We start from the raw sequence: 9570 nt of genomic DNA, 5'->3' as shown, positions 1-9570 counted from the left end.
TATATAACGACACATTGCAACAGTCGCCACTTGTGTTAGTGCCAATATTCAAATACTGCTTATTTAATTCCCTGTTATGGCGCCTCCAATTTGTCGATTCGGTTCAATTTCTTAAAATATACGAAATTGACTAAAATAATTTGATTTGGTTTAATTTTTTTGTTTGATTTGGACTTTATTGGAGTTGGGTCAGTTCAAATTTGAAAATATGAGATTATAATCATTAATGGCTTATTTATTATAAATTATTTCATAATATATTGTATTGTACGGTATTATTTTAATGAATATAATATTTGAGTAGATTGGTAAAGAGCTCGCTTGTTATACGGGATCCGACGCATCCAACAGAGCGAAACAGTGTTCCATCGTTCATTTCATGATACTAATTTTTACGAACGTGTGTTGCTCGTTAATACCATATCAATTGAAAACATACACAAGAAGAAAGAATTATTGTAAATATTCAATTAATATTGTGTAAAACATCAAAAGTTCAGAAAGAATAATTAGGTGGTAAGATAAACTTGTAGGACATTCACAAATTAATCAACAACTCAATTATAAGAAGTTTTAGTTCTTAAAATCATTGCAAACTCAGTTTTAGGCACTTTTCCAAACGTTTTACAAAAAATGTGCTAGAAGAGTTACTATGTTGTCACGATCCGAATTTTTCCATCGACGGAATCGTGATGGTGCCTAACATTTCACTTGCTAGGCAAACCAACGTTAGAAAAGTCGTTAAACTAATTTCTTATTTCCGTTCAGTAAATAACAATAATTAACTAAGATGAAATATAATAAGTGCGGAATATCATAAAACTGTATTAATTACTACCACCCGGATCTGGAGTCACAATTCACGAGCATTCTAGAATTTACTACAAGTAATAGTCTGAAAGAAATACAAATGTCTGAATGAAAGAAAACAGTAGGATATAAAAGATAGACGGGGACTTCAAGGTCTGTGAACGCCGACAGATCTACCTTGAGTCTCCGGACAGCGGACCAGTAGCAAATCTCGATCAACCTGAGCCGGTATCAAAATATGCACAGAAAGTGCAGAGTGCAGCATCAATACAACTGACCCCATGTACTGGTAAGTGTCGAGCCTAAACTCGACGAAGTAGTGACGAGGCTAGGACAAGACACCCACATATAACCTTAACAATATAATCGTGCTAGTGACACCAACAGTAAATAAAGAAACAACATGGAATTAATGGGAAGGGAACATACAGTGGGGGAATACAACATAAAGAGTGAGAATAATGAAAATGCAGAATTAAACCGAAAATCCTTAAACGAATTGAGCAATTAAAATAGCAAGAAAAACTGCACGGCATCACCCTTCGTACTTTTACTCTCAACCTCACCAAATAATAAATAAGACTGCACGGCATCACCCTTCGTACTTTACACTCTTCCTCACAATTCACAGAATCAATAACAATGGATAGAGAGAAGTTTAACAAATAAATCAATATTTCATCAATGATTACTTTCACAATTTAACATCTCAACCTCGAATCAATATTCACAATTTTATCAACCTTGGTGGAACCGGATACAAGTCTCACAATATTTCAACAACAACAATAAACATGGATAACAAGATTTAAGACTAAAAATTTGCAAGAATGGAATTTCACTCGCATGCTATAACTCGACTACAACGCATAGATGCTCGTCACCTCAACTATACGTCGTATTCAATAACAAAACACGTAGCAAATACTCACACAATACCTATTCCCTCAAGCCAAAGTTAGACACAATACTTACCTTGCTCTGAAGGCCACTTAATTCTCAATCACAGTTTTTCCTTTGGAATTCACCTCCAAACCACTCGTATCTATTCAAAAATGACTCAATAATATCAAATATTGCTAAAGGAATCAATTATATTTCATAAATTAAATTTCTCAATTTTTTCTCCAAAAAGTCAAAAAATCGACCCCGGGCCCGCTTGGTCAAAACTCGAGGTTCGAACCAAAATCATTTTACCCATTCACCCCCGAGCCCGAATATGTAATTAATTTTTGAATCCGACCTCAAATTGGGGTCTAAATTCTCAAATTCCCAAAATTCCTAGTTTCTACCCTACCCCGTAATTCTACCATTAAAATTCTAGATTTTAGGTTGAAAATTCAAGAAATGTAATGGGTAATTGAAAGAAAATAGTTTAGAATCACTCACCAACAATTTGGGGAAGAAATAGCTCTTGAAAAATCGCCTCTCACCGTTTGATTTTTGAGAAAATGAATTTTTGGCTAAAATCCCGTTTTTGGATTCTGTTAAGTGCTGGGAACAGTGTTCATCGCGTTCACGAGAGCACTGTCGCGTTCGCGAAGGATACTGGCTGCCAAGCCTATGCGTTCGTGAGACCCAGCTCGCGCTCGCGATGGTTACTCCCCCTGGCCTTCGCGTTCGCGATGAAGGAACAACTGACTCCCCCTCCCCAATGCCTAACACTACGCGTTCGCGATGGGCTTGTCGCGTTCGCGAAGGGTAACGCCATCATCGCTTCGCGTTCGCGAAGAATAAATCTTCAGCTGCCGAGTTTACTCTTCGCGTTCGCGAGAGTACCTTCGCGAACGCGAAGAAGGACATGCCAAAATACCTGCTGCAACAAAATACCAGATTTCCAAAGTCCAAAACATCCCGTGGCCTATCCGAAACTCACCCGAGCCCTCGGGGCTCCAAACCAAACATGCACACAAGTCTCAAAACATCATACGAATTTGCTCGCGCGATCAAATCGCCAAAATAACACCTAGAACTACGAATTTAGCACCAAATCAAATGAAATTCTCAAGAACACTTTAAATTTTCTATTTTCTCAACTGGACGTCCGAATCACGTCAAATCAACTCTGTTTCTCACCAAATTTCACAGACAAGTCTTAAATATCATAATGAACTTGTACCGGGCTCCGAAACCAGAATACGGACCCGGCACTAACAATGCCAAACATCAATCAATTCTTAAAAATAATTAATTTTTAAACTTTTAATTTTCATCAAAAATTCATAACTTGAGCTAGGGACCTCCGAATTCGATTCCGGGCATACGCCTAGGTCCCATAATTCGATACGGACCCACCGAGACCGTCAAAATATAGATCCGGACCCGTTTACCAAAATGTTGACCGAAATCAACTAAAATCAACTTTTAAGGTATAAATTCTTATTTTCATCAATTTTTAACGTAAAAGCTTTCCGGAAACCTGCCTGGACTGCGCACGCAAATCGAGAAGGATAAAAATGAAATTTTTAAGGCTTAAGAGCGCAGATTCAAGTTCTAAAACATAAGATAACCTTTTGGGTCATCACGTATGTGAAAAATTTATGAACATATTTCTAGTATCTTGAGTTTTACTGATGGATAGTTTTTTTTAACTTTAGTAGACCATAGGTCTTCTTCTCATTTGCTACCAATCAAAAGAGACAAAAAAAAGAAGATGAAATTTCTTATAATTGTTGCTTCTGCTCATATAATTGAGGACGAAGATTCATTCATTTGTAGCTCAAGGTTAAAATTCTCTTATGACTGTGAATGTTCATTGCAATACATATATGCTAAGTGAAGGACCAAAGACCTGCAACGATATGATTCTTATTAACAAACTATATGTAGTTCGTTGGATCTATATTATAAATTGTCACAACTTATAATCACATTCAAAAAACAGTAAATTGATTTTTCACCTTACTCGACTTTCATGCGCATATTTATATTTAAAATTTTCCTTGCTAGGAGATCTTTAATACTACTATCACCATTGTGTTCGAGGACCAACTGTTCTAGAAGGAGGGTCACATCACCTCTTATAATTATTCGTTATTGTGACGTAAAGTAATAAATCACTTAATATTACATATGTTCTTTCTTTTATAGTAATTGTTAGGTGAATTTTTTCAATTTCATGTCTTAAGTATGATTACATAAAGCATATATTTAATGTACCTTTATTCTTGTTGATTTAAAAAAATATACTTGTAGTACTTGACGGAAATGGCATTAAAAATTTATTACTTTATCAACATCCCCTCTTGATTGGTAACAGAATTTCTCCAAAAAGCTTCTTATCTCCTTCCCTAAGAAAATTATTCTTTAGGTCAAACGTTTGATTTGGCATTGGCACAAGAAATTCTTTTAAAACATTTGAGTCTAATCTAATCTTTGGGTGAGAAATCATGATAACTAATATAAATAACTGTCTTTAGACTGTTGTAATTTATGAAAAAATATTTCGGTTTGAATTTTTAATAGGCCAAAATCTACGTTTATTCATATTATACGATCATAAACATGTGAATGCAGCCGAATTCAGTTTGTAAAAGTAATTAAAATTCATCTAACATTACTTGTTATTTTGTCTATCAACATCATTTGGCATGTAAAAGTACATATATTTCACGTTATTATTACAAAGTCTTGTGCCAAAAATGAGATTTTAACATTAAAATATAAATTGAAGAAACAAATAAGTTTCTCATTTTAGTTATATTAAATCAATTCAAATGATTAAAATCAAAAATCAAAAAAAAACTTTACATATAATGAAGAATATTACAATAAATCTTATACATTTTGACAATGTAAATTTTTTGTTGTTGTTATTTTATGCTTTACTTGTTATGACATATTACTTATACTATTTTTAAGATTCTAAATAAGGTTGCTGGATATAGTTATCTATTATTGCAAGTCATTTAACTGTATATCATTGCAAAGCGATCAACATAGGGATTTTCTATTTTCATCTAATCACCCCTTGAATAAAAAATACAGAAGAATATCCGCCTTATAGATCTGGTTCGATAAAGGCGCTTTAATCATGACTAATGTAGTCTTAAATATTAATATTCGAGATAGTAATTTTTGTAAAACTCAAAGTTATAGTATTTTAAAGTTCCCACTGATTAGGTTGTAATAACCATTAAATTGAGCTTAATATTAATGTTAAGTTAAAATAACCAAGTGGTGAAGCTATACAATCTAGTTATAATATACATATTAAATTTAGAGAATGTTGTCGAGAAAAAGATTCTTGTTATTGCAAGAATTGTATTGCAACCAATGTTTGCAGTTACAAATTAGCAAGAATATCCCTTGAACTCAAGTTTTTAGTTTTCGAAAAGTCATACAAAAAAAAAATCAAAATATGTCAAGGCTAAAATGACAAACGTGCAGCTGCATGTAGAATATTCATAAAGTTATTTGTATTCTAAAACAACTTTCTTGAGTTCAATTACATGTCTAATTGAAGTAGAAGAATCTTAAGGTTATTTGTTTTCTAATACAACTTTTTGGTCGATGTTTTTGTCGTTGGCATGATCTTATGTGAAGAGATAATTCATTTAATTTCAAAAAAAGTATTAATATATAGTCCGTCAACATTAAAGGGTTATAGATAATTGAATAAAATTTTATCCAACAAATATTATCTCTTTGAAGTAATACGTTTGCTTTCAAAAATTTAGTAGAGAATCAAAATATTAGAAATTGAGAAGAAACAAAAGTTAAACGCATATTATGAACAGGGGCAGCTAGAAACCCGAATTGAATACAGGTTCGTCTGAACTCAATAATTTTTATTCAAGAAATTCATTCGGTGAAAAAAAAAATTATTAATATGTACAAATATTAAATTTAGAACCCAATAAAATTATCGTACTAAAATTTAAAACTCATAAAGTCAAAATTTTAGCTCAATCTCCGACTATTAATAGCCGTGTTTTTCTTAAAACTTTCGTAAGATTATGCATAAGAATTTTTTTATTTTTTATTTTATAGATGTGCCTTTCTAGTCAAAGTGGGATTCCATTTGCTTCTTGATTAGGGATGGAATGGCAAGTCCATAATCAGCTTTTAATTTTTTATTTTATTTTTATAAATGTGCCTTTCTAATCAAAGTGGGATTCATCTATTTGCTTCAATGTGGGATCCTTAATCCGCTTTATCATAGCCCCTACATATATTAGTTCATAAAAAATTTAATATATTAATTTGTAGGTGATTACAATTTCGTCCTTATTTAACATAAAATTTTATGGCTAATTTGGTTCATTCACATTGTATTCATGCTTTTATAATAACTAGTCTCTTTGCTCGTGCGTTGCACTAATATCTTAAGTCAAGTATCACATAATTTGTACAAAAGATATTAAAATTTTAATCGCATATATATATATATATATATATATATATATATATATATATATATATATATATATATATATATATATATATATATATATATATATATATATATAATGAACTAATTATTGTGCGCCACCTTCACCGGAAAATGCCGCGAGGTCGACCTCAGAGACATGCAATCAGTGTGGAATTGAAGGAGTTACTATCGAAGTGTTCAATCACGAAGTCAGTAGAGAAATTAGATGAGGCAATTACGGTTATAGCTGAGGAAAAACCAATGGAACAGATGAACTAATTATTGTGCGCCACCTTCACCGGAAAATGCCGCGAGGTCGACCTCAGAGACATGCAATTAGTGTGGAATTGAAGGAGTTACTATCGAAGTGTTCAATCACGAAGTCAGTAGAGAAATTAGATGAGGCAATTACGGTTATAGCTGAGGAAAAACCAATGGAACAGTGGCCAGCCCTAACAAAAAGGCTTAAGACCCCGCCGATAATAGCTGGAAGTTCAAATTCAGTATAATCTGTGCAGAGTAAGAGTGCAACTGTCATAATTGAAGGACCTAAACAAACAGGAGGTGACAGGGGAACGGGAGAGCCTGGAGCGCAGAGGAAATTGGAGCTACCTGCTCAACCAGTTGCAGCGACAAAATGGAAGAATCTATTTGCGGAGAACAAGATGGCTACTAGAGGTATGAATCTACATTACATAACTCCTACGATTAAGAATGGAGTTAAAGTGGCTAAATTAGACAAAGAGGTGGTTGAAAGAGCTACTGAGCGACGGAAAATGGTTGTAATAGTGTATGTAGTGGGTGAAACGCCTACTATAACTGCATTTGAAAGATTTGTCACATTCCAATGGAATTTTGTTGCTAAACCCTCGATATACCTCCATAATGATAGGTGTTTTGTGGTAAAATTTGCTACTATGGAGGATAGAGATGTTATGCTGTATTCCGTACCTTATACGATAAATAGCAAACCAATTGTGGTTAAAATGTGGAATGCTGCTTTTGATTTTGCAAATGAAGTACTGAAGACCATCCCACTATGGATTCAACTTCCTAAGCTGCCACTGAATTGCTGGGAGGATGACTCGCTAAGTAGAATTGGTAGTACTTTGGGTGTTCCTATATATGCTGGTGCTTGCACCACTAAGGTTGAACGTATATCATATACCAGAATTTTAGTTGAGATGGATGTTACTAGACCTCTCCCAAGACAGATCATGGTGGAAGATCCAAACGGAAGGGAATTCGAACAGGAAGTTTGGTATGATTGGATGCCTATGTATTGTAATAAATGCTTGCAACTAGGGCATGTGTGCCAGGAATCACAGAAAGAAGCTTTGCCAAAACAAATAAAGGGGAAAAATCAGAAGCCTTAACAATTCTGGAGGAGAATAGGGCATGAGGAAGGGGCTACACAAAGGGATCAGGGCATACAAAAGAATGCTATTCCACAAACTCAAGTACAGGATGAGAAGCAGAAGGGAATTGAAAATGTACAGCCACAGAACTCTTCACAAAGTCCAGCAATAAATGCAGATAATGAAGGCTGGAAGACTGTTAAGAACAAGTCTGCGACAAAAGGCTTAAGAAATGTGGAAAAGAACATGGGGGTGAGCACATCCAATGGTTTCAATACCCTTGATCCATCAAGTTCTCAGGTTCCTGCACAAGTAAGCTTGGGGCCTAGCAACATGAATAGGTGGGAATTGATGCAGGAGACAAATGATCCTTTTGTACCAAGATGAATATAGTATCATAGAATGTTAGAGGCTTGAATAAAGTCTATAAACAAAGAGAAAAAAAGTAGTATCTTAGAGACAATAAAGTAGTGTTGATAGCAATAATTGAGCACAAGGTGAAACAACCTATGACAGAGGAAACTATCCAAAAAATCTCTAGAAATTGGAAGTGGACAGATAATTATGTGGCTAGTAACATAGGGAGATTATGGTTCTTGTGGGATCTTGGAGTACTGGACTTTGCCATTCATAGTTGTTCTGAGAAGTTAATCACTGGAAAGATTATCATACATCAAAGTCATAAAGAATTCTGGATGACAGCAGTATATGATTTGCATACCATTGAACATAGAAAGGTCATGTGGGAAGAGTTGGAACAACTGCATAATGAGCTACCGGGACCTTGGATTGCTATGGGAGACTATAATGCCATTCAACGTTTTGAAGATAGGTATAATGGTAACCCTGTTATGGGGGTAGAAACTAGAGAATTCTCTGATTTCCTAGAGAACATAGGAATGACAGAACTTAAAACACTTGGCAAAGAATTTACGTGGACAAACAATCATGTATATAGCAGAATAGATAGAGCTTTAGTTAATGCTAGATGGATGATGAATATGACACAGTTAGAGGTGGTACTGCAAGATCCTCTCTTCTCTGATCATACCCCTATTTGTGTTTACATTGAACATGATCACCAATATATGCCTAAACCATTCAAGTTCTTCAATAACCTAGCTGAGCATAAGGAGTTTCAAAGGCTAGTCAAAGATACCTGGGAAGTTAGCATGCTAAGGCCTACTATGCAAAGAATTTGGATGAAGTTAAAGAGGCTGAAAAAAGGATTGAAGCAGTTAGGAGTATAGTAGAATTCCTGAAAAGATCCAAGCTATTCGAGAGAAACTACAACAAGTACAATTGGAAATGAGAACCCCTAATCACTCAGAGGGATTGAAGAACAGTAAAAAAGATCTAAAAGAGAAGCTGGAGAAGTGGATTATGGTAGAGGAAAGTATTCTCAAGCAGAAGTCTAGAATTCAGTGGCTAAAGCTGGGTGACTCAAATTCTGCTTTCTTCCATGCTAGTATCAAGAATAGAAATGCCAAAAAAAAATCACTAGGTTGCTCACTCAGATAGGGATGCATATCCAAAATCAAGAGGAAGTGCAACAGAAAATTATTCAATTCTACAAACAGCTTCTAAGATCAGCAACAGTGGAAATTCTAGCTATTGAACCTGAAGTAATGAAGAGAGGGAATGTGTTGACAAAAGATCAGCAATTGAAGCTAATAGCTCCTGTGACTAAGGAACGGATCTACCAGGCTCTACAAAGTATAGAAGATTCCAAAGCCCCAGGGTGTGATGCATATAATGCTGTATTTTTTAAGAAGACATGGGGAATCATAGGAGATGAAGTAGTTGAGGCAGTACAAGAGTTTTTCAGAACAGCTGAGGTTTACAAGCCAATTAATTACACCACAATGACTTTGATACCAAAAGTGCAGAATCCATCCAGAATAGCTGAGTTCAAACTAATATCTTGTTGCACCACCATATATAAGATCATTTCCAAACTCATTACTAGCAGACTACAAGAGGTAATGGATTATCTGGTAGATGATAGTCAGTCTGCATTTGTTCCTG

At 34.6% G+C, this 9570-nt stretch overlaps 1 protein-coding gene across 1 annotated transcript; it reads left to right on the top strand.

The window, feature by feature from the left end:
- Positions 1 to 8051: 8051 nt before the first annotated feature.
- On the top strand, positions 8052 to 8792 carry LOC138895219 (uncharacterized). Its single transcript, XM_070179885.1, has one exon. It carries the CDS (start codon positions 8052 to 8054, stop codon positions 8790 to 8792), a length of 741 nt encoding a protein of 246 aa, XP_070035986.1.
- Positions 8793 to 9570: the final 778 nt, after the last annotated feature.

Source organism: Nicotiana tomentosiformis, chromosome 7 (assembly GCF_000390325.3).
Source record: "Nicotiana tomentosiformis chromosome 7, ASM39032v3, whole genome shotgun sequence".
In the NCBI taxonomy this organism is placed as follows: domain Eukaryota; kingdom Viridiplantae; phylum Streptophyta; class Magnoliopsida; order Solanales; family Solanaceae; genus Nicotiana; species Nicotiana tomentosiformis.
The sequence above is the reverse complement of the archived record's forward strand: the minus strand, read 5'-3'. Positions and strand labels throughout refer to the sequence as shown.